Raw genomic sequence first — 25398 nt, 5'->3', positions numbered from 1 at the left:
ATGGAACACAACTAGCACGACGATTTAGCAGGAAACACCACTGGACGACAGCGAATGGAACACTCACGCATTACCAGTAATGCTAAGAAGGCTAAAAGGGAGAGATAAAAGAACATCGTTGCTGGTCGGTATTTGAGGGAGGTTATCTCGAAATTCGAAGCTCAGACGAGTGGACTTTTCGTTTGCCTACTTCGCTGTCGTGAAGGGAGAGGGCCCGCAGCAGTGCATTAGGTAAGAGCGACCCCGTGACGTATTCTCACGTGATGCACTTAGTGCGTCAGTGTCGCGCGATCGAACCACGCTTAGCGCGTCAATTCAGCTTATTCCAAAGCGTCAGCCTCGGTTTTTACTATACAGTATTCTCTACACGCCTTCTCCACACACACGCACAAGTATTATCCATTATCTTTTATCTTACTTTGTACACTTTGTTAGAAGAGCTGCAGATAACCGATGGCATCTCTTTTCGAGACTTTACAGGTGCGAGTTGGACCCCATCGATTCTATATGTGCACTCATTGGCAGGCATATACCATGGGCTAGGCGGAATTCTGCCCCCCATTGGATACTTCCCTTTTGGCAGCCCTTATCGCAGAAGTGGAAAGAGATGGGGCTGGAGGTGCACAGATGCCCTCGTCCTCAGAAATTGCCTCACTCCGCGCCACATTGAAAGAACTGGCTAGCCAGGCAGAACAGGTCGAGCTGGAACTCAGTGAAGAGCTCGAGGCAGTTCGTCTGTCTTCTCACTATACCACGACCGAGGAATCATGCAGCACACCAGACTTCTTCACCGGCGATACCACGACGAACTCAACCGCATCAGAGTCCTCGGTCTTTTCACACCAGTCTTTCAGTACCCCCCTTGGTTTTTTGCAGGCTGCACTGCCGCATGTCTCCATAGGAAGGCTCAGAAATGCGCTGAGTGAAGCAGAGTACGGATACGCAGACGAAATCAATATGGAATCTGTGGTGGAAAACATTCTGACGAGCGAATACCTGCGGGAGCTCGAGGAGAGGGGTCTCGATGCGCTGGATGCGGATGAGCCTGGATTTCCGCTTGCTGGAACGGATTTTCTATGGAAAACAGTAGAGTCTAAGAAGAAATCTCCTACAAATGGCAAGGCAGGAAAACGAAAGAATGTTCGAGGCAAGACCGTAACTCTTGTGGATATACGACAGAAGCAGCATATTCGAGGAACCCCTTCCAATGGTCTTAACGGCAATTCTATCGCATCAGCGCCTCCCCCTGATCCATGGACTCAGCTGTCTTCCTTGTCATCCCACCTCGCCACACTCCTCCCCCCAAGCACGGCATCTTTCTTCCAGTCTTACTTTCATTCGCCGGAGCACTCTTCACCCGCCAAAGCCCTTCGTGCAGCACTAACCAAGATTGCCGAGTCCAGTGGGCCTTCCTCGCCCAGTGAGGGAACCACCGTATTTTTCACCATGCTTGACATCCTACGCTCCTCTCCTGCTTATGACACACTTGACAATGAACAACGGTCGATGGTATTATCAGATGCTAGATTAGCCCTAAACGCGTGTCGCGGCCGTGGTGACGATGCTATTGACATTGTCTGGTTACTACATGAACTTGACACCGATTTTGACTCAGGTTACCTTGGAATGGGGGTCTACCATCAACTCCCTCCGTCTGCGACATCTTCTTCCGTCAGTGAATCTTCCGCTTGGTTTGTACCTCTGGTATCTCAGGCCGTTTCCCCTGCATCTCCACGAACGAATGGCGCCCTCTCAAAACTATCGACGGGGCCGCCATCTGTTCATCCACCCCCTACTTCCAAACGGAAGTTGTCACTAACGTCCCCAACATCGCCCAAACAAAACCCATTCGAGTGGCAGTCAATCCCTCCGAAGAAACCACCCAACAACGGTGTACATCCCCTAGCAGACCACATACCTGCATACAGCAATGACCGTGTCTTGGTCAATGGAAAATTGCGACACAACGGTAAGGATAACGACCGGCGTCGGCAAGACTTTAAGAGAAGAATGGCGGATAGTTTGAAGAAGCGGGATGAGCTCCTGAGAGAGGCTTCGAAAGCTTGGAGCCAAGGCAACTCCAAGTCGAGGGGAGGAGAAGTCGCTTTGTACTTTGCGGAACGGGTAATGCGTCTTTCAAAGTTTTTGTCAGGAGCTTAAACCTATCCTGTATTATTAGGCTCGTGAGTTCCAGGAATTGGCGAGACGGGAAGCATTGGATGAAGCCAGAATGATGGTTGAGTCCAAGAGGTATGTCCATTAGGCCTTTCAATCGCAAATACTCATTCTGTCTACAGATCTATGGCAACGGACCGTAATACCATAGATCTCCACGGAACTTGTGTTGCAGAAGCTGTCGTCATAGCCAAAGAAATTCTTGAGCGGGAAGGGGCTTCACCCGGTACGCAGGGTTGTTTATCATCCATACTTGTTTACATGACGTTCATGATTTCGCCTACAGTAAAGCCACTGAGAATTATAACGGGGCGTGGGACACACTCCGCGAATAAGACAAGCGTCCTTAAACCAGCTGTGAAGAGCGCGCTTGCTCAAGAGGGATGGCATGTCGGCGTATGGGACGGTGGCTTGGTTGTCCGCGGACGAAGACCTGGATTCTAGGGATGCAATCGCATCGACTTGCTCGGAGCAGGGTTTTTACGTGCGGAACCCTACGGCACGGGCTTCTCGCCCTTCCTTGGGTTTACTTGGGTTTTGGTTTACGGATGCATATATATATTTTTCTCGAGGGTTTGCTGTTACTCACTGCTGTATTGCACCGACCGTCGATACCCTATTTTGTACTGTGTAGCCGTATCAGCGTCCTCTGACATCTCCATAGCCTTATAGCAATAGAATATTGTCAAGAATTATAAGATTAAATCCAACTCATAGTTTCAATAAAAAAAGTCAACGTAATTTCGATATTTGGTTCAAGGGCTACAGCATTTAATCCGAGATGATACAATTTGATGCGGCAAGAGACAAAATTTTAGAGGACAACAGAAGCAGAGGGAAAGATGTGGTACAAGAATGGAATGAGCTGAAACAGACCTGCAACGGGTGGTGCTACATCCTACAGGAGAATCCTGTGTAACAAAAAAAAAGCGAATGACGATATGGGGGAGAGAGAAAGCGATGCAATACAGATACGTGAATCGTATAATCTATAGAGACGATTAGGACCGAAAAGGAACCAGAAATGCGAGATGTCCGATAATAACACCGCGCAGGAGAGTTTTTCCAAGTAACAACGGGAACAGAAATGATGCAGAATGGTGTACTGAATACAGAGTTCGCCCTAGAAAGTATTGTAACAAATTATCCGATGACATCGCGAGGGCAACAGGCAAGCTGTGCTGGTGAAAATCGGTATCAGTGTAATTCGCATTGGTACCTGCAAAAATTTGACACACAAATTGAGAGTCGTCAAACCCTCTTCGCCCTGGTTGGGCGCTTTAGCATGGGCCAATTTTCGTCTTTCCATGCCGAGGTGAGCAGTAGTTCATCGTCTGACTCATCAGCATCCACTGCATGGACGTTTATGCCAAGGTATTCAAAGTCATCTGCATCCCAAGGAGACCTGAGCAGCATCAATTCGTCGTCTGAATCATCTTCCGTCCTGGGCGTTAATCCAGGTCGCTCCTTGATTGACTTTGATGCAACAACTGTAACGGCCCCTTTTACAGGATGTGCAGGGCCCATGGCTAGCGAAGATGTCGGCCCGACAACAGTGCCAGAGCGTGTGCGACGAGCGCCTGGAAGAGATCCGCCAGGTCCGTTGATTGTGGAGACAAGTGTCGTAACGATAGGGGCAGTTGAAGTATGCATATAGTCAGACGCGCGAATCGTTCCAGCTCGGCTCCGCCTTCTAGGTTGCTTTCCTTTCTTGTTTCGAGCCTGAGAATCTTTCATCTCGATATCGACCGGGCTCTGAAGAGGAAGAGAACATGTAGAAAGCATGTTTGTGGAGCGCGCATCACGATGGCCTAAGCTGTGCAAATGTTCTTCGTTGGATTCCGTACCTCCATTCGTATCTGGGATTCAGAATGAATAAATTCAACTTGTAAACGCGACTTGGTGAAGCTCCAAAATAGCGGTAATATCCCCGCTGCCAGTAGCCACGAAAGATCAATCTGAGAAGAAGATGGCACAAGAAATACAAACAAGAGACGAGCTGTACTGTACAGCGCTATCAGGTGTGAATACGATAGTAAAAACCTACCACCGAGATCCAAGGATGATAACATGTCTTGTACCAACGAGCTCGCGGGGCTAGCAGTAATAGAAGGTTCTAGGCGGGGTGGGGACGGAGGTGGAGTAGGCACAGCACATTCATGATCCACTTTAGAAGTAAATGTGTTTTTTCTTGTGGACACGGCAGAGAAGGGTGAACTGGGCGGAAAAGGAACAGTATTCCCATCCACGGAATCCTTCTCGAGGATATTCGATCTCAGAGCTTGTCCGCTAGCGGAGTCGTTGATGGGTAGAATATTTGTCACGTTGGGTGCATCAGCTCCTCCATTCGAATAATGTATGGTGTTCGATTCAGTCTCGAATTCGATCGAAGAAGCATCCACTGTAGCTGGGGCGCCTCCCAAAGTAAAATCACCGGAAGATGAGATGATGCTATTCCCCTGAATGTGCAAGACCTTGCGACCGTGCTCCTCACTGGCATCAATCATTTCGACGTCATTTATACCACTTGGTGAGACGGCTTCGGTTCGAGAGTAAGATTCGGGAGTATTGAGCGGTGTCTGCGGTTCAGGTTTTCCGACCCGGCTACCTTCCGAAACTTTGCGTTGAGCGTGAGGAGTGGAGTAGAATTGAGGGCCATCACTGAAAAATGAAGAGTCATAGGGCAAATCAGGGAAGGCACCAGCAGATTCTCTACGAGCAATTTTCGGGCGAGATAATGCCTTTGGAGGTGCCATCCATTCCATTTGGCTAACGTAGCGCAGCATATATGAGGGTGTTGGGCCAGAGGGATGGCGACGGTGCAGAGAATTTTTAGCAGGAGAATTTTTCATACTAGGTCCCAGAGAAACTGAAGTTTCTTTCCACTGGTTGTTCGTGACTTTTCCAACGGATGCACTGGATAGGGTACGTGACTTCATGAACAGAGGATGGCGAGATGCTCTCGACTCTTTTCCTCGAGTTTTAGGAGAAGACGTGAGTGATCCTGGGCGACTATGAAAAGGAGATGCCAGAGGGTATGGGGACATCCGGCTGTTCTCTTTGAGATTCCTAGAGCTTGTTCTTGATATTATCTTCCTCGCTACTGGAACAGGAGACAGTTGCTCAGGAACAAGTGCTTTGGTGACCGCCGATGGGTGCACATATTCTGCAGATTGGAAGGGCGTCTGAAATTGGGAAAAATCTACATCGTGCGTTATGATATTTGCCTCCGTGACAATAATGTTGGTGTCTGAATGCTTGCTTCTTTTTGCTAGCCTGTCTTGGTGTTTCTTCGGATCCCCTGTGCCGTCTTGGACTTGCTCAGCCAATGCAGCGCGACGCGACCTTTTTAACATTCTGCGCGACATTTCGCGCCTGGGTACATCGCTGATATCTGGATCGAGATTTTCCAACGACGATGAAGGTAGCTGGTCGAAAACCAGAGCACGTCCGCGTTTATGGGCATAAGTAACCCTGACGGGCTTGCGATCTCGACCGTTTATTAGCATGTATGGAAAAGTTTCACTTTACCGTGCAGCGAGACTTGAGACCAACAGTTCTAAGCACAATGAGTGGTCAGAGTTGAGGATGGCCCACGACTCGGAATTCTGCGAAGCGGTAGTAGCTGCTTATCGTGATTACGTAACGGGGTTACAGGTAAACATGGCCAAATACCGCTGGCGCGTCAGTGTGGCTCCAACGCAACAGAAACATAAACTTTGACTGCTGGTTTTAATTCCATGCTGATTTTCGTATAACGCTATCGAACGCTGGTCTTTCATTTCTGACGATATACAATCTTGTCTCTACAAGCCTTTAAAAACATTCTCAATATTTCATTACGACCATGGTCGTAACACGCAGGACTCCACTGGTCCCTGCACCTGCATCAAGAACGGCTTCCTCACAAGCCCTTCCCAGGTCAGGAGCCTCACATGTCGAACCAGATACTATAAACCTCCCTCCATCAAGTCCTATCTCGCAGCAACGAGCAGCGCTAGCTGGAGCCAATAATGGGCTCCAATTCCCAGGACATGACTTTGTGAGTAGCCTAGACCCATTCTGAAGCTTTGCGAGCCTTGCACCTTCCCAACGTGTCTTGGCGTGTTCGATCACTTCTTTGTTTGCGAGCGTTGATGAGCTGTCGATGCCACAAATGCTGCATATGTTCTTTCATTCCCCCACCCCCGTTACTCATATCAACTTGAACTCATCGCACTTTACAGAATGATTCATCAAATAAGAAATCCAAAAAGAAGGATAAATCTAAGAAAGCTGCAAAGGTGACGAAAATTTTTGTCATTTGTGGGATTCATAGCTCAATATAGTCGTTTCAAGAAGTCTCGCAAAAGCAACTTTCAGGCATTCTTAGACTTCCTCATAAAACTAATAACGCTCTCTCTTACCATCTACACTCTCGCTGTTTGTCCTCAAGACACAGATCTGCAGTCGCCTGTCTGTCGCGGTTTACATCTATACAGGCGTCTGGTCTTGGAACCATACGTTCTTCCTCCCATACAGGCCGCTTTTGCCCACCCCTCCATTGCTCCGTATGTCGACCGTGCAACGCCTTACGTCCACCAAGCGGTCAGCGTCACAACGCCCATCCTACTACGCACGCAATCCGAGTGGAATGCTCGCGTAGTTCCTCAGTGGAAAAAACGCGTTATACCACAATGGAATAAACACGTTTTACCTCAATTGGAGAAATATGTAGTGCCAAGGATTGAAGCCTTACAGACTCAAATCGACCCTTACCGTGCTCGCGTTCAACAAACCTATGAGCAGCGCGTTGTGCCTCACGCCAGGCTTGCCGCGTACAACATTCAGCGATGGACACATAAGGCTCAGCCTTACGTTGTTCTCGCCGTTTCGAAAACCCACGCCGGTTATCAGGCAGCTAGACCTTACGCCATCCCCCTTGGTCGCCAGATTGGTTCAGCTGTCCAGCAGTTCCTGTTGTTTTTGCAGGAGCAGCGTCAGAAATTCGTTGACCCTCACGTAGCAAAGATATGGGAGAAGGTCAAGGAGCTCAGCAACAGGAAACCGGAATCATCTTTTCCTTCAAAGACTGATTCATCGCCTCCTTCCCTGGTATCAGAGGATGTCACATCTATCGCCGAATCCACACACTTTTCAGCGGCACCTACCGAAGTGCCTAGCCCATCCACATCATCTGACAGCCCCAACGAGACCGTAGTTAGTTCTAAGGATGCTGATAACGTTTATGAAGCTATTCATCCCACAGAAGCCGCAGAACCCACGATCTTTTCCGCAGATCTCCCCACTTCTACACTTTCTTCGGAAGCGGAAGCGACTTCCCCCCCATTTTCTGAGTCGGTTCAATCTGCATCGGTGGTCCCTCCAGCTATCTCTTCTCTCTCTGGGGACCTTAGCTCATCTATTGCTTCTGCTTCCTCGCTGCTTGAGCCGTCGGGCGGAGTACCTATTTCCATCGAAATTCTGGAGAGCGCATCATCTGTGATATCCGAGTCTCTCCACCCAACCCCATCCTCTATCCCTACTGCGGCTTCTTCCGTTGTGCCAACCCACGGTGCTCAGCCCATTCTGACGGGTTCTGGTCGTAGTGATGACGACGACATTGACCTGGATGCTTTCTATGCGGAACTTGGCCTTGAAGAGCCTGATTTCCAAGAATCTTCCGAGCCGGGCCAGCGCCCCTCACTCCAGTGGAGACTGAGGAGAGAAAGCCGAAAGGCTCCCGCTTGAAAGTGGAGGAGATTGCTAGGAACGGCGACATAGAGCCCGCACGCAGTGGGAACAGATTGCATCTGAGATCAAGTCTGGTAAAGTACAGCTAGTGGACCGCTTTGCAAGTATCAGGAAAGAGGCTGCCGCGGAACTGAAATCATCTCAAGAAATCAGAACATCGGTGGACGGACTTGTAGCAGATGCGGAGAAGTATCTTCGAGGTGCAGAGGTGTACCTCAAGAATCTGAACTCAGAAGGTAGAAAGCGCGAGGAGAAGGTGGCCCTTTGGGAACGCGTAGTTGATAAGGTAGACATCAAGTTTGGCGAGAGGTTGAAGGAGACCGAGGGCGTCGTGAACGGGTGGTATGGTGCTATTCTTGACTCAGAGACACAACAGGTGCATGCGTTAGTTTTTGCATTTGTATTGAAGATATTGACCGCGCTGATTTCCAGGTGGAACAAGTTGCTGCAATTGTCAAGGATATAGCTGAGAGGGGACAAGTTGATCTGGGTCTAGATTACGCGTGGCTCGACGATGTGACATACGGCGATTGGCAGCGTTACCATGCCTTGATCGAGAGTAAGCGTTCCAACTTTAGATACCTTATCTCTGATGCTCACTGCACACACTTCTTCAGCTAGTGACAGGTTTAAACAAGAAGCTCTTTCTATTCAAAATGGGAGAGATCTTTCTGCACCAGCCGACCCGGTGATTCCCATCTTGGAAGATCTTGAGTCCGAAGTCCACGACGTTGTCATCGGCTTTGAAACACGGCTGAGGCGGATTAAGCGTGATGGAGAACGCGCCTTCAGCAATTACCAAAAGGAAGAAGAGAAGGCCCCTGTTAGCGAGCCCGAGGCGCCTTGGGCACCCATTCTTCCCATTCCAGCCGCCGCAGAGGAGTACATCCCCCCTGTTATCGGCCGCAATAAGGAAGAAGTACTAGAAGCGCTAGGTAAAGTCGAGACTCCGGAAGATACGGAGTTGCGGATCACGTCTGATGATTTGGAAATGGAACCAGAGGAAGTTGTTGAGGTCGAAGATCATTCACAGCCTGATGCGACCAAATATCGCACGGAACTCTGAGTTGAGGTGGTATAAAGTATAGGGTCTATGATTATGCATTTGTTTTGTTTGGCTATTATTTTTCTTGCAATGATACACTATGATAAGCACCATGCTATTATCAAAGACCTGAATTGACCGCAGCCTTTCCTTTGATAGCCACTCTGGATCCCATCGTGGGTTACAAAAATACTAGGTCTAGTCTGTTGTGGCTGAGTTAGACTGACGTTTCTCTTAAGGCCCTTGATCTTAGGACTCCTGCCCCTGACAGTCTATGGAGCTGGGAAATCCTCTTGCAGGTTCAGGACCTTATTCTAATCACTTCGCTCTTACCACCAGTACCGCCTTTTTCACTCCCAGGAGAATATACAATGAGATGACATATTCTGCCGGTTGTCCTTCTTCTGATTGTCTTCAGCTCCCGCTGCCTTTCGTCATTGACGATGATGATATGATAAGCTTGTGTTTCATCTCCAATTTGTATGTAACCTTCAGGTATGCACACGACCTCGATTAACCCGGACCTATAAGGGAAATAAATGTAGTAAGTTATGTATCATAGCAATGCTGGTGCGAGCCGTGCTTTTAGAAATAGTACACAATTAGGTAGCTGAGAACGCACTCACACACATTCCCCACATGATCTGCACACATATGGGCAACGTAGGAGCTCTAAAAGTCCGCAGTGAAGCACCTGTGAGTTGTAACGAAACCAAGGGATTGCCGAAGACATTGAAACCTTGGATCGTTTAGCGCTGTTTGTCGTCGATTCGTGCCTCAGGCCTCAGAAACGTAATGAGTGCTACCAGATAATACCTATTCTAGAGAGGGACTGTAACCATTTGCCGAGGGTTGGCTGATCCAACCTGTCCAACTGTTGAAGTCGGTAAACCACACAGATAAGCGCCGATCCATCGGTGCGAGACAGCTTGGCCTTGCCAATATACTCCAATATAACGGGTTCATTATATCTTATGAACCTGCCGCATCTCGTAATGTAGTCAGAACAGTGCCTTACTGTGGGTTTGTTAACACTTGCATATCAGGAAACGCTTCCGCACGCGTGGCTAACCCCGGTTTGACAATGAAATCATGCCTGAACTTACTAATCTACAAATCTGCGAAACATTTTGGACAGTTTGATATAATTCTAATTGCATAAAATAGAAAAAGACCCGACCCTGCAAACGTGGAGTTCACGTGAACAGAAACCGCTGGGAACGTTACACAACGCGTGTATATCCATAAGAAAATACACAGAAAACCATATATGTGACATTACTATGAAAACAGACATAGCCAAGAAAGGAAAATTGTAAGTATGACGGGGAGTGATGCTACTGTCATTGGTTTCGGTCGTCCCCGGCTTTCCATCGTAGATTTGATTCGTAGAATCGAAGTAACTGTACGCGAAAGGGATACAACATACCTCAGCCTGAGACCTGAGATATTCAAGTACGACTTACCTTTTGAGGGAACCTTTCCCCACAGAGTTTGGAAGTCTCTCGAATGCGTTCACCACCCTTTTTTCTGAACAAATAATCAGCGAAGGTCTTAAAGAGAGACTAATCAGAGAACTCACAATGTGAAGTAGACGTAAAGTTCATTTGACTCATCGTCCCGCTCAATGGTATCCACCGTTTCGATGAGATGTTCCCAGTTTGGAGCTTGCATGTATTTGCCCATGTTACCGAGAACCATATCATCAGCATCTTCACCAGTGACTGTCTCTTTCTTCGCCTTCTTGGTTGTTCCGTTGCTCTTACGAGGTTTTTTGGCGACTCTGGTAGTCTCTTCCTCCTCCTCCTCATCGCCAGACGCTTCCTTGGCGGATTTTTGAGACCTCGCACGTTTCTTGGAGGCTGAACCAGTTTCCGCACTGTCATCTCGAACAGATGACTTCCGCCTCGTCTTCTCTATGGATTTCCTGGGTGCCTTCTTGTCTTTTTTATGTTTCCTCCAGTACTCTTCAATCAAATCTTCCGCGTTTCTAACGCCCAACGATCAGCGTCGAAGAAATAAGTGGCTCAAAGGCGCGTACCCAGCATCTTGTTCATCCACCCAACTGTTATGCTCAGGCCCATAGTTTTTCCACTTGACTAGATATCCATATCTGCCCTAAACGCGTCAAGATACCGATTTCAGCAACTACGCAGTGAAAAGCAGAGAAGGGACGAACGTTGGCAAAAGTACCACGTTTCGCCTCAATAATGGCTTCAATCTCGAATTCTTCTTCCTCTTCCTCCTCGTCGCCCTCTTCTTCATCGTTCGCTTGCTCCTCCACCTGTTCTTCAGCCCCAGCGGATTCCCGACGATTTTTTTTGGCTGAATACTTTTTGTTCGTAGAGCCTGCGTGGATTTTGTCGCCTTCGCCATCAGAGGTCACGGCATCGCTGGCTGCAGGCATTTCTGCGTGATTATAAGCAAATTATACACAAACTGGTGGCAGACGCGTTGATGGCAAGAGGTAGCGAACCGTGGGAACACTCTGGTGAGTTCAAGTTCAGCGTTCGGCGACTTCATCGAAGCTATTGTCGGTGGATTGCGCGGGTCACCGCCCGGATAACCGCCTTTGTTGATCCTATACAAAATATTATGCATAGACAGCTTGAAATCTAAACAATTATACACTGGAGACGACACAAAGGCCGTGAAGATGCCATATTGCTAAGTAACCTGCGCTATGGATTGTGCACATGCCGATCCATGTTGCAGAACAATTTTTTTGGCAGTTGCCCGCCGCGGTTTCAAGTTGCGCTGCCCCAAGTTCACTAGTATGGTGGTTCCGAGCTCTAAAAACAGCACAGCCGAAGGGAAAAAAAAACTCTGTTGCCTTGGACATAAACCATTGCAGATCGTCAGATGCTGTGGTTTGATTACATACTGTGCAAAATTGACAAGAAAACTTTTTAAGCCTATCGGAGAAGTTATACATACACAAGTCTAATAGCATGACATCAGTCCCTATCACGTCTGCGAGACGGACTTGCACTACGTCCGCGTCCCTCGCGTGCTCCTCTGCCCTTTTTCGGTCCAGATGGCGGAGGTCGAACGAAGGCGTAATCGCACTGGATTTCCTGTTCTAGTAGGGGAGTCCCCGACGCTCCATCGATGGCGGCCTGTGCTTCTGACATAGTCTCGTACTCTACCAACGCATAGCCCTATTGTGAAAGGTGTCCACTGCTTCAGATATTTCCGAACACCTGAAATCATAGCTCACTCACCTTAACATAACCTGTCCGTCGGTCGAGGTTGAGGTGCAAGTTTTTGATCTCTCCGAACTCAGCAAACTTGTCGGTAACATCTTCCTCCGTTGCTTCCTCGTGGACGTTAGTGACTAGAACAATCCAGCCTTCAACAGCTGCGAAAATAGGCAGGGGAAGAACAGTTAATCACAAGAGCATCACTGAAGCATATGGCGACACGGTATTCTACTTACAACGCGCCGCCCTCGTATCGTCCTTGACATGAGAAGATTCCACTCTGTCGTAAGTCAGTTCCGTCACGACTGTGTGGTCGTTTCCGCCTGGAGTAAAAGCACAATGCAGGGGTAAACCATAAGGCAGATTTTCCAACACTAGAAACTCACCTGCAGCACTTTGAAAACCTCTGCCCCTGCGCCTCACGGCTCCACCGCCCGTCGCAACTGTGATAGCGAAACTTTCAGAACATATTCCAACAATGATGTGTGCTCAAAACAACCTTCATCGATATTCATTTCATCGTCAGACATGGTAGCTTACAAGCACGATGGTGTGACAATGTGACAACTGAATATTGATAGTAAATCGTCAGCCTGGGTTCGGCTGTTTGCGGCACGATGAATTCTTACGTTGCAGCGGAGTATACGACGGCAACGGCCACAGTATATAATATTGGGGTTCTGGGGTCCTACCAGCCCTGGGGACCCCTGTCCAACTCACGCTTCCGGAGCCACACGCTAGTAAGGATCAGACCATTACTATTAGTAGACGTTCTGAGGTTCGCGTCAAATTCACGTCACAGTTAGCAACCAACCCATATGCGGTGCAAACTGACTTGAACTTCACCAGTGCTTCGTCGTACCACCGGCCATTGAATCATACATTTGTACATGTGCTGACTGTCAGTTGTCGGCATTTATGCAAGACGTCTAGTAATAATACCCTTGTCAGGCCAGTAAACAGATCACGTTCGTACAGGTTTGCCGCCGCCCATGCACTGGCAAAGGCCGTCCTCTTTTCTGTGCTGACTCGTCCTTCTTTTGTCGTTCCCAACGATCAACCTGCAGACAAGTCAGAATGGACGCTTGTCTCCTTTGGGGCATTTGATTTTGTGATCGCTTTGGTCCAACGCTGTTTTGATATGGACCATAAGTACGCGTCATTTTTTGATCCCGATTGACTCACCTAGAACCTTTTGCCATCCCCACGGGCTATTGAATGCCACGTCGGAGCCTGAGGTGCCTGGTGAAACATGATTTCATACACTGCCTCTTCGACAACGGGGATCGAGATTTGTTTGCAAACTTTAACAATCAAAATATGCCCGACGAACCAAAGCCTGGCAGGTCTTCTCACACACTGACTTGTTTATTCCCTGTTCGCAAGGTTCCATGCAACCAGTCTTTTTGACAAAATCGCGGACAAATCCGCTCTTTCACGATACTATTAAAGGCCCAGGTGGTTCACCCGATATTCCTTCACATATCTCCAGCGCAGACCTCTTCAGAGCTTCTCCTATAATTCACTCTTCACTCACTTCACCTACGACATGAACCCTGTCCCTCTCATTAATCATCCATGCACATTGTGCTGTAGGCCTACTTCCATGTGGTGTAGCCGCTGTCAGAGCGCGTGGTATTGCTCTCCAGAACACCTTCAAAATGTACGCTAGCCTCATTTCGTTCGTCGTACCTGACTCATGACGCTGTGCAGGATTGGCCTCGACATCGTAAGGAGTGTATACCGGCGGCGCACACTAGTCAAAATTATAATATTATTGCCACCCCGCCGCCTGCTGAGCAGCAGTTGATTATGGTATCTGCGATACTTTTCGCTCCTGAAGAGGGTGAGTTTTTTTTGCTCTACTCAATACTGTCCGAATTTAACACGTATACCAGAACGACCAAGAATCATCACGGTGAAATGCAGACCATCTCAAATCCCATCTCACGGGATGTGCCCAATGCCACTCGTCAATGGACACTTCGCTGACGGTCAAACTGAGAGCATTGTTCTAACGCAAGGTCTTAATGGTGAACCATTAAGGTTCCCGCTCCATCTGTGGTACTCTCCAACAGCGCTATCTCGATGCGCACCTGTCAATCGCGCAATTTATCACATAACTTCTGGCGCTGCTGCAAAGCCTTGGTGCGGCACAGTTGTCGTCCTCAAATTCAATGGATCCAGGAGGCAAGGCTACTCAGATGCGGGTTCAAATGATTTGCCTGCACTATCGGCATATTTCCTGGCTTACAAGTAAATTATTTATTATGTGGAGTCTTAAACATAGTATTATGTGAGTACTCTTCTCCGCATCACCGGGTAGTATGATCTCATTTTTACCTGCAGTCATAGACTAGTATATTATCATTTACATTGTCGTCGCTGTAGCTTTGCTTTTTTTTCGCCACTCTTGTATATAGTGGTTTCGGTGATAAGTATGTTAGCACAAGTCCCATAGTATTTTCTCTCCACAATAGAGCTCTGTATTTAGAAGATACCAGAAGTTTGACTGGCATGGCTACATTTGGAGTTTTGAGTGCATCATATCTTGAAGTTAAACGAGGTCGCCGCCCGAGATCCCGCTGTTCATTGTCGCATCATTTGATGCGACGTTAGATGTCATATGATAAACAGACGTAAGGCATACTATTCGATGTCTTGACAACTTGATGCTGCGGTCTGGTAAAAACAGGACCCGCCCACCCTAAACTGGAGAACGGTCTAGTCTGAATTTCAACTTGAAGCTGGTGCGGAGAACGGCGACGCCGAGCACTCGTGGAACCTTTGCCCTATGTCTCGCCTTCAGTTACTGTCATTCGCGTTGTGTAAGTACTTTTGCCGGACTTCAAGGAGAAGATCCACGCGTTAGATCTAGATAAGTGATTGATCAGCGGCACTAGTTCAGCTGAAGATCATACAAAGAGCGTGATCTCAATATTGAATGATCTGGTTTTCAGATAGGTCAGCAAGGACCACCTGCTACATTCACATCTGAATCACAGCCAACAGAACAGGAAATGGAGCAGCTCCTAGTAAGCACATGACAGGAAACCCCTGATAAGCTGTACTACAACAGGCCTGTGAACTTGTGAACTTCCTGATGGGCCTGCTTCGATATGTTCCTTGTCGAGGATGGCGTTTGGCACCATCGTATTATAGTACGTATTTATATATTTGGTCGGGTTAGCGCCTTGGAAGCAGTGTAAAAACCTGGTTCAGTCTCCGATTGGATAGCTGGACCTGCCGAGATTACGTACATTACGAATGCCACTGATCTTTTCCAGTTCTTTCAAGTTGGAAAACACAATAATGCTTTCTTTCATATCATTTTCTCAACCAACAGACGCTAATCACTATGGCTCCACACGACACCACCCAGACGTCGAACATGACTCATTGATGGACTTGGATGATGACTTGGGGGGGTCGAGGTTGACATGCCCAGGCGAATTCATCACTTCATCACAGACCTTCATGCGGTGAGTTAGATTCATGAAATCTCCGTGGTTACCTCCTCAGCCCGTGTTCCAGCGGGCATGGGACGTATGTAGATCAAGACGAAGTCATTGCTTCCGTAGCGGGTACCATCGAGCGGGTCAATAAACTTGTGACAGTCCGTGCGATCCGTTCAAGGGGAGTTCCTTTAATTTTGATATATCCACTCTCCTTTCCACTAATCAACCATATAGATATAACCCCGAAGTTGGCGATCTTGTCGTCGGTCGAATAACGGAAGTACAACCACGTAGATGGAAAGTAGACGCACACTCGCGTCAAGATGCTATCCTCATGTTATCTTCAGTTAATTTACCCGGAGGGGTACAGGTTCGTTACTGATTCAACTTATTCATGACGTTTCGCCGATAGCATCTGATCCAGCGCCGGAAACTCGAAAGCGATGAACTTCAAATGCGAAACTTCTTTGAAGAAGGTGATCTATTGGTTGCCGAAGTCCAAGCTTTTTTCTCCGATGGAGCAATGTCCTTGCACACGAGATCTTTGAAATATGGCAAGGTGTTTATGCATCCTCCGCTTAGCTAACTTCTAGTTTCACTACTACGCAACTCATAGCTGCGGAACGGCCAGTTAATAATAGTCCCACCAATCTTGGTTCGACGTCTGAAGTCGCACTTCATCAGCTTACCCTGCGGTGTTGACCTGATCTTGGGATTAAACGGTTACATATGGGTGAGTAAACATGTGAAAGATATTGACCAAGGAGAACAGGGACTTGACGCCGAGGCGGTGTATTCCAACAAAAATGATGTAGGTATCTTTTCTACATAAAGACAGTTAGACAATTAACTTCTTTTAACAGGACATCGACGATGCCACGCGCATGGCTATATCCCGTGTTAGCAATATCATACGGGTCCTTGCAGACTACTTTGTGCCTTTGACTGACATGCTACTTTTGGAGGCTTATGAATGGGTCATCGAACAAGAAGGGGATACAAAAGACATTCTGCAAGAGGACATGAGCGATGCCCTAGTTGCCGCGATCAGTGCAAGGGCATAGTAGTACATTACTCCTTGGTGCAATATATATAAAACGTGCACTACACATCGTCTTCTTCATATTCGCCCTCACCTTCCTCGTCCTCATCAATCTCGCCACGCTCATTGTCCTCATCTTCTTCTTCTTCCTCATCCTCGTCGTCTTCCTCGTCTATAGTCCGATCCTGTGGCATTTGTGGCTGAGGTGGATGCTGCGGTGCCGGTTGACTGGTTGCTCCGTTTGCCATTTTCCGAGCTTCCGCAGCCCTTTTCATCTCTTCTTTGTCCTCGTCAACGGGGAGCAATCGGTCCAGAGCGAGATCACGCCATCTCAATGCGCCGTTTACACCGCCGCCGCCATAGCCCATGTCTTCAAATAGAGCTCGAGAAGTTGGATCATATGGCGGTCGCGGCCTTGCCGCTGGATGTTTGATATTTGTTGGATTACCATATGGATACGACGGGTGCACTTGCGATGGTAAAACTAGGGGCTATTTGAGTTCCGACTCCAAATGCTCGGAATGAGAGGTCACAAACTGTCACTGTCGTCAGGATTTGGAGGTATCATGTGCGGTGGAATGTCAAGATCTGCCATCCTAGCTACTGAGCGTCTCCTGCTAGTATACATTGCCCGGAGCTTACCATCGTCTGATAATTCGCCGGAAATATATTCATTCGTATCAAGGGTATCAAGAACTCTGAGATCATGACTTGTCATGTGCAAGTAACAAAAGGTGAGATCCTGCCGATGGCATGTATAGATGAGCCAGAAGAAAATTCACACAGGGCAACGCACAGTCATGCTGTGAAAGCAGAGTTTAACGTAGATAGATATAGCAAGGGTGCAAAATAAAACCTGTCCTCACGGTTGGCACCGTTGCAAGTGGTAACAGAGCCTTCTTGATACGATGGTGCTAAACTTGCTGCCACTGAGAGAAGACAGTTACATGCGATGCTGGGCTAGCAGAGTTCCCAGGAGAAGCAAAAAGTTATTCTTGAAGAGCCTGAGCTTGTGCTTACTAGGGCGCTGCTCAAACCAGTAGCCAAGGAATTCGAACGAAAGGGAAGCTGTCAAGCTTAGACCCAAGAGTGACTCGGACTCGGAACACGGCTGTGCGGGCGTCAATGCCAGATTAGGTTATCACGGTATCGCGGAGTTTGAAACATTGAGGTGCCTTCTCTGACAGACTTCTATTAAGTTGTGTATTCACGCTGGCCCGGTGGGTTCAAAAGGGATGCTTTCGGAATCGTATCCCATATGGAACAGAACATTCCTGTGCCCTTACACATGCAGAACTCACATTTAGCATGAGACTTTTGCCTCTTGGCACAAGCAACACTCCGTTAACCTTAGCATAGTCAGGCGAGATTGTCTGTGTAGACATGGGCGTCTCGAACGATGATCAGGTCCGTGGCATCCATCGTTCGTAGAAAGTGCTATTCCCTGACCCCGTAAAAGGTCCGGTTGGCAAGGACCGATCTTATCTGACAAGCCCTTAGGACAGTATAGCCTCTAAGGCCCTAGTCTCCTTTCTATGTCGCATATGATTGCCGTTAATTCCGCTACTGGATACAACGGTGAAACAAACATATCCCAAGACATGTTGGACCCTTCCTTTCAGCATCCAAGTCTTTGAGAGTTTGCCATCTATCATGCAATATGATCGTGTCAGTAGGTGGAGCGGTGCGCTGCCGAAATCCCCATGTCGTGTCCCTTTGTCCGATGTCATCTATGAGATCAATTCACGGTGGGCATCCTTACTAGTCCATTTGTATTTGATACATTCTCAGCGCTTTTGTCAGCAGTCAGGCGTCACCTTAACTGTTTCGAACTCATTCCATTTGGTGACACGTCAGGAACTGTGAAATGTCTATCTATTGACAAGTTCTCATGGAGACAGCAACTTTTTGCAAGGTGCCATGCTGTTCCAGCCCGTAAATGTAAGCCAACTTGCACGATTCCGCTTTCCGAACGTGGTTAGACGAACTTGAAGCTTGATGCACGCTGAAGGGGAATGTCCTGTATGTGCATCGCCGCCAAGTGAGCTTGATCATGAAGTTCCTCACGTCGAGTGGTCGCCATGGATGCTGATGAAACCTACGAGTTTCTTTTTCTCAAGTTCTTGTACCCGGACCTATCGACTACTTCGGTTCCAAGTTTACATTCTTGGCACGTAGAGCTGTGCAGCTAGCTGTACACGATAAGTAGGACGATCCGTAGTCGGTGAGTGATTATTTAATGATTTATTCTTCGCTTGTATATCTATACCAAGACGATCTGCTGCGAGCACTTTCCTTGAGCATTACTTCAATGGTCGTAAGCTTGGACTGGGCAAACATGATAGTTCTAATTCATTCCTTTAGGAGGTCGTTTCGCTAATGTACTGCTATTCGTAAAGCTTTCGTTTCATGCCGCTCGAACAAGTTCCCCGTTGAGGTTCGCATCCAAAAAGGGTGAAAATCCTGTGCACTCTCCGTTCCCAACCATGCCATCCACGCCGGCTCCGGATATATAATGAAATTCGCATACTGACTGACAAAGTCAAAAGCTTTACTGAGGTATCTATTCATTCCTGCCAATCCATTTCCGGCTTAGCGATAGTCTAACTTTGTGGCAGTGTCTTCCACAGAATTCCTATGGGCATTTTCCGATGACAATCTTTTCTCACAAGACACCCTGTTCTTCCTCTTGTGCATACCGTGGACATTCATGGAGATAATGCGCTCATCTGTTTCTTTGCCACGGTATTTCATCATTCCAGTGCAGCTGGAGTGCCTTCTGGGACACCGATGATCACCGGCTTGCAATAGACAAAGACATGTAGTAATGCTCCGTGTGTGGAAATTCATGGGAAAGTCAAGTAGACAGAATTTTTCTTACATCATGATTGGCACCATGGGAAACGTTGGTGCGTTAAACCTGTATTTTCCAGCCAGTTGATAATATTCGCTCGCGGAGTTGTACCTAACAGGATTCTGGGCCGTGAGACGTTTACTGAACGGGATTTACATTACCATCATGTGTTATCAAGCTTTCCGACAATCAATGATCTCAAATCCGACCGACTGAATATATTTGACCTCGCACTTCGAGTCGACAGGACTTGAAAGCAGTTCATCTGTACCTTCCCGCTGACTTTTAGTTTCTCACTGTTCGTGAATATATGTTTATCACCTCCCTGTACAAAAAGATAAGCCTTGCATATCAATCAGTGAGTACTCTATCGCAATTCGATCATCCTGTTTCATTTGGCTTCGTATCCTAGTCTCTGTCGCCTTGCTACAATTCATCGTCTGCATAAAGCGCCAATCACCAAGTTCTCTGGGCACGGGATTCCCCTGTCGCTCCGGGCTTGATTACGGTCCATATGTGCCGTTACATTCCCTCGTGCATGTGAATTTTACACCGTGTAACCGGAAACATGTTAGAACATTGCTCAAGGAAGCATGAAGGGGGCCTCGTTTTCCGTTGCAGGTGAGCTCGCTCATACTCGTCATGTACCCGCTGATGCTAGGTGGCTTGTGGTGATTCGGTCAGATGATATATATATAGATCCCGAGCCCACGTGAGACCTCCGTGTTTGAGGACTTACTTGCAAACAGTACAAGTATAGCACAACCCAGATACCCGTACATCAGGATACTTTACCAAAGAAAGCCAGCATTCCAAAAACGACTGTGATTTGAATGGTTTCAAACTTTCGCTTACCTTAATGGTGACGATTATCTCCCTTTCTTCCTTCACCCGGGGGACCGTGGTGGACCGAAGGTGATCGAGCGTAGTGCCTATGTCACGGGGTGAGCTGCGAATGGCGCAGATCCATTGCACTATAAAAGATTTCTGCAAGAGATGAAATTCTCCCACCTTTCTCGTACCTTCACCATGATGATCCGCCTACTTTCCCTGTTTCCTCTGCTAGGTATAGTGGGGGTGTTGGCCCAAAATACCACTGGACGTGAGTACACCTTATTTCAGTATCATTTTTTGAGTTAAATCTTTATTTCATCTCAAGTTTCTCCTAAACAATACCTATACCTACCTCTCGGAGCTATCAAGCCCTCCGGATGGCTGTATGACCAGGTAGTTTTGATAAAGTGACACTCAGGGATGATTTGCTGATCTACCATGTATGTAGCTGATGGTCCAGACCAATGGTCTCGCTGGAAACGAACGAAATTTCTATGATTAGTGCATCGTATATCACGATATATCGCAGCAGTATTTTGACAAACGTTCTATTCAGTGTGGCTCAGAGTGACTGGACAGGAGGAAACTATACGTATTCGAACCTCGAGGAAGGTGTGTACTTTATCTAATACATTGGTCTTTCTTTGCATAAATCGTTTCACATCCGCATAGCTGGGAGCTACTGGTTTGTGAGTCTTTTCCTTGTGGATTTGAATGCTGGTCCTAAACAGACCTTCAGAATGGTTTAGTTCCCAACGGTGTAATAGTCAATGATACGACCATTCAATCGCAGACGCAATATTTCTTGGATTATGTTTTCGCGAACCAAGATTCAACTGGTTGGATTGGACCAGAAGTGTTTGATTCGACCAAACCTCGTTATCTCTGGGGCAGGTCAGTAGAGACATCCTTCAACAAGTTTAGCTCCCTTAGGTACCTTGATTACCTACAGGTACCCCTTCCTTTTTGGCGTTATCCAGATGATCGAGTATAACTCAACACTTTCCGAAACCCTCATTCCCGCTATTTACAAGTTCGTTAACTTAGCCAACACAATGCTGCAGAGTGGTCAGGGATTAGAGCCTTGGACTGAGACACGATGGGAGGATTTCTGCATTATCCTGCAATGGTAGTCTCAGGTCATTCACACATACACCCACGGTTTGGCTAATTTTTGTTTCTAGGCTATACGACTTTTACCCGAATGGAAACGAAAACCTCCTCATTAACACTATGGAAATGTTGAGAAACAGTGGTGTCTCCTGGCAAGATGTCTTTGATAAGCAGGTGACGCTCTTGTTCTTGTTCTGTAATTTATTTCACTAACTCTTTGTTTATATAGTACTTTCCTACCACAGCTACTGAAAACCTTGTCAATCCATTCAACAACACGTTGACCTGGCATGGAGTCAATGTCGCCGAAGGGCTAAAGGCTACCGCTGTTCAATACCGTTTTACTCACAATCAGTCAGGTTCGTTTTTTTTGCGCTAAAATAGTTTGTCGCTGATATACGGGCCATACGCTGACATACGGGCCAAACTGTGATAGATTTGGAACGGGCAAGTTCAGGATGGGACCTTTTATTCGAGTACCACGGCCGTCCTTCTGGAATTTTTGCCGCAGACGAGTACCTTGCTGGTCTACAAGCTATTAGAGGGTGAGGACATCTTACTTTACCGCGAGAAACAAAAGTCATGATCTCTTCGCCAAATGCTAGAACCGAGCTCTGCGATGTTGTGGTACGTTGTTCTCTGTCATAAGTTGACTGCTGTCAATCTAACCGACCCCTTTTATATAGGAAACTATGTACTCGTACGTCTACATTACACGGTTGCTTCGTACATCGCTTGATAGCTCTATTTTTTTACAGCGGCTCATATCTGTTTCAAATGATCGGAGATACCAAGTTCGCAGACAGAGTGGAGAGGATAGCTTACAATTCACTTCCTGCTACTTTGACCGGAAGTATGTGCACCGCCTCATTTCCTTCGGGGGCTTTATTTACTAAATGCGGCATAGATATGTGGTCTCGTCAATATTTGCAACAGCAAAACCAGGTTGCCGCTATGAACATGAACCCGTAAGAAATCCTTCTTGGTTTCTAATCACTGGCTTAGACCATTTACCCACAGGGACCCATTCCCAACAGACGGGTGCAGTATCTCCTTCAAGTGATAGACCGCATACTGATGCTTTTAAACCTCCATTAGTGCCTATTCTAATGTCTTTGGACTGGAACCAAATTACCCGTGAGTGACGGTCCTGTTTCTTACCCAAACGTATCTTATTAGATTTTTTGATCGTCTAATAGCTGTTGTACTGTCAACCATCCACAAGGTTGGCCGAAGTTCGTCACCAACTCGTTCGTCACCACGCCCGATCAATCCTCCCTCGTCCATGTTTACTTGGGTCCTCTCAATACATCCACGACACTAGCGAATAGTTCGTGATGTTCGTGCTTCGTTGCCGTGACACTAGTACTGATCTCCTTGAATAGACAACGCTGTTACTGTTAATGTAGATACATTGTACCCTTTCAGTGACACCCTCACTACCACCATCACAGCAACTTCGGCGTTCACATACTATGTTCGTATCCCGAGCTGGGTTAGCGGAGGAACTATCGCAATTAATGGAGGGGCTGCACAAGCTGTGAATCCCTCAAATGGGTTGCAAAGCGTATCCATTGGTGCCGGTACCACGACGATAGTGCTCAACGTTCCAGCGGAGATAACTCTTGGTATGTTCGCTACGAAGTTCATTTTCTGCTGAAGCGAACTCTGACATCTTGTCCTTCGAAAACTTCAGAAAATAGGCCTGAAAGTTCTATCGCCGTTCACCGTGGCCCGTTACACTATGCATTCGACATATCTAGGAACCAGACTATTCTTGCGCAAAATGCTCAACAGCCTCTCGCCGTTGATTTGCAATACCTAGCTACGGAAGCATGGCAATACGCCATCGACCCCTCTACGTTGACGTTCAACAGCAACCCGCCTTCCTCCGGCGAGCTTCCATCTCCCATTTTTGACGCTGGACTGCCTCCATTGACCATCACTGTTACTGCCTGTCCCGTCGCATGGGGTCTCGCTGGTGATACTTTTGCGGATTCGCCCCCTGTGTCCCCATCTTGCACTGGTGCTCCTACTAACATAACCCTGTGGCCTTTTGGGGTAAGTGCATTCAACTTTGGCATCCTAGACGTGATTTAAACAGGCACACAGGCGACCAAACTCCGTATCGGAGAGTTCCCTGTTTTTAACTCTACGCAATGAAAGACTACGCTGGCAAGGGCTGCGTGAGACGCAATGTACTGTGTAACATATTTGTTTTACTACGCATGAAATACAAGGATTCTGTTCTTTCTCTGATCTTGTGTTATTGTACTGGTATGACGTGGTCTTTCAGTACCTTGGCGCTTGGTGGCAATTCACTGGAGCTGTGTTTGTCCGTGCTTTGTGCCCAATTTGGGTGGCGCTGTTATGTTACCGGAGAGAGCGTGCTTTCAATTCTCATCGAAGCTGCTGTCGAGTCGGTAAAGCTCGCAATTTTCTCTTGCGCACTCTTCAGTTCCTTACTACAACCTGCGCCAAGTATTTCAAACGAAAATCAATCAGGCTTTCATTAGCCTCGCCTTGCAAACAACATTGAGGCAGCTTTATAATATCTCCGTGTGTGCGGCCCTTTGACCAATGCAGGAAGCTGAGGAACAGGGTACGCATGTTCATTTTCCAGCTTCGACCCTTCGTAAACACTCAAATGCGTGGCTAGATACATGTCGTATATGCAGTGCACCAGGGGAGTCTGACCAACCCCTGTTCTATCCTTGCAAATGTTCGGGTACCATTCGGTACATTCACCAAGACTGGTAACTATCTCCACCTTTTGTCAGAGGACTTTCACATTTACTCAAACCTTTCAAAGCTTGACAACTTGGCTGGCTCATAGCAAGAAGAAGACTTGCGATGTCTGCAAGCATCCATACTCGTTTACCAAAGGTGAGTGACAACCCTCGGTAGGCGTGTGCTCCAGTCCTCATGTCCAGATATTCAGTATATGCATCCGATATGCCTGCTACTCTTCCCCCATTGCTTTTTATGCGACGTTTGGCTCAACAACTTCTATTTGCGCTTCTCTTTGGAGTGAGAACTGTGCTGATTGGGGTAATGTGGCTTGCTGTTTTACCTTGGATTACGATTTGGACATGGAGAGTATATTTCACGGTCGGAGAATCAGTGTATGTCTTTGTCGTCTTCCTTCTGTCTCTCATATTTATCTTTGTTATTTCTTCCCCCCCAGAGCATGGTGGATAAGCGGTAGCCCACGTCCCTCCAGCGATCCACAATATGACACGGGCATTTATGACAATAACAACACACACACGAATGATACAATCACGACTTTCGAGTATCAACCTCTATTTGTACAGATGATGACACGTCCTTTCTGGCGCACCCTTTCAAATGACATCTTTGCAGGCCAAATTATAGCATCGCTGATTGTTCTCGTCTTCGTTGCTGTATTTCTTCTTCGGGAATGGATATCCCAGAATGCACGGCCAGGCGTCTTTGAAGATGACGAGGTCGTTCCCGAGGTTAGGGAACAACCACCCCAGGCACCCCTACAGCGAGCACCCATTGTCGAGCCACGACAGGTGCCGGTGAATCTTCCCGATCCTCCCCCGGCTTTACAAAACGATCCACTTGTTATAAGAGGCATTGACCATGCACATATAGCAGATCTTCGGCGGAACCAGGCAAGGCTTTTACGGGCTCGTCGAAATAATCCTTTCCCATTCAGGCCTCCTGGATGGAGACCTGAAGGCACAGATGTGGAGGATGAGGATCGTGTTGCGGCTGTAGACGAAATGCGAAGGCACCGTCGAGTAATGGAGCATGATGTTGTGGATGTTCAGGAGGGTTTTAGAGATACGACCAATGTTTGGCGAAGGAAGGGCAAGGCGAGAGCACAAGAGGATGACGATGAACTTCCACCTGGCGTGCGGATGCCCGCTCGTGCACGTAGAAGACTTTTGACGGATCCCGATCTGCAA

At 47.5% G+C, this 25398-nt stretch overlaps 6 protein-coding genes across 6 annotated transcripts; 5 read left to right on the top strand and 1 right to left on the bottom strand.

Annotated features, from left to right (window-relative positions):
- Positions 1 to 627: 627 nt before the first annotated feature.
- Positions 628 to 2872, top strand: SERLADRAFT_363455 (uncharacterized protein; the record flags this gene model as incomplete). The annotated part of the gene is made up of 4 exons (XM_007322489.1): positions 628 to 2124; positions 2180 to 2250; positions 2298 to 2401; positions 2462 to 2872. 4 exons carry the CDS (start codon positions 628 to 630, stop codon positions 2617 to 2619), a joined length of 1830 nt encoding a protein of 609 aa, XP_007322551.1.
- A 3150-nt stretch (positions 2873 to 6022) lies between these two features.
- Positions 6023 to 9075, top strand: SERLADRAFT_417786 (uncharacterized protein; the record flags this gene model as incomplete). The annotated part of the gene is made up of 6 exons (XM_007322488.1): positions 6023 to 6217; positions 6402 to 6458; positions 6514 to 7865; positions 7939 to 8284; positions 8341 to 8467; positions 8526 to 9075. 6 exons carry the CDS (start codon positions 6023 to 6025, stop codon positions 8972 to 8974), a joined length of 2526 nt encoding a protein of 841 aa, XP_007322550.1.
- Positions 9076 to 11763: 2688 nt separating this feature from the next.
- On the bottom strand, positions 11764 to 12792 carry SERLADRAFT_476912 (uncharacterized protein; the record flags this gene model as incomplete). The annotated part of the gene is made up of 5 exons (XM_007322487.1): positions 11764 to 12114; positions 12178 to 12314; positions 12393 to 12479; positions 12543 to 12599; positions 12656 to 12792. The coding sequence occupies 5 exons, from the start codon at positions 12684 to 12686 to the stop codon at positions 11911 to 11913; spliced, it is 516 nt and encodes a 171-aa protein (XP_007322549.1).
- Positions 12793 to 13436: 644 nt separating this feature from the next.
- SERLADRAFT_476911 (uncharacterized protein) lies at positions 13437 to 14673 on the top strand (the record flags this gene model as incomplete). The annotated part of the gene is made up of 4 exons (XM_007322486.1): positions 13437 to 13819; positions 13870 to 14002; positions 14055 to 14452; positions 14506 to 14673. The coding sequence occupies 3 exons, from the start codon at positions 13706 to 13708 to the stop codon at positions 14414 to 14416; spliced, it is 609 nt and encodes a 202-aa protein (XP_007322548.1).
- Positions 14674 to 15425: 752 nt separating this feature from the next.
- SERLADRAFT_476909 (uncharacterized protein) lies at positions 15426 to 16400 on the top strand (the record flags this gene model as incomplete). The annotated part of the gene is made up of 5 exons (XM_007322485.1): positions 15426 to 15638; positions 15691 to 15792; positions 15849 to 15984; positions 16039 to 16173; positions 16231 to 16400. Coding segments are annotated over 5 exons (711 nt in total), but the record flags the coding sequence as incomplete, so codon positions are not given.
- Positions 16401 to 20539: 4139 nt separating this feature from the next.
- SERLADRAFT_441925 (uncharacterized protein) lies at positions 20540 to 23620 on the top strand (the record flags this gene model as incomplete). The annotated part of the gene is made up of 20 exons (XM_007322484.1): positions 20540 to 20612; positions 20670 to 20737; positions 20793 to 20845; positions 20901 to 20956; positions 21017 to 21033; positions 21084 to 21238; positions 21297 to 21377; positions 21529 to 21631; positions 21687 to 21816; positions 21894 to 22002; positions 22063 to 22084; positions 22144 to 22157; positions 22216 to 22310; positions 22365 to 22425; positions 22478 to 22498; positions 22556 to 22594; positions 22657 to 22787; positions 22843 to 23085; positions 23154 to 23518; positions 23570 to 23620. The coding sequence occupies 20 exons, from the start codon at positions 20540 to 20542 to the stop codon at positions 23618 to 23620; spliced, it is 1887 nt and encodes a 628-aa protein (XP_007322546.1).
- Between the last annotated feature and the right edge of the window lie 1778 nt (positions 23621 to 25398).

The sequence above is a fragment of the Serpula lacrymans genome, assembly GCF_000218685.1.
Source record: "Serpula lacrymans var. lacrymans S7.9 unplaced genomic scaffold SERLAscaffold_13, whole genome shotgun sequence".
NCBI lineage: Eukaryota > Fungi > Basidiomycota > Agaricomycetes > Boletales > Serpulaceae > Serpula > Serpula lacrymans.
The sequence above is the reverse complement of the archived record's forward strand: the minus strand, read 5'-3'. Positions and strand labels throughout refer to the sequence as shown.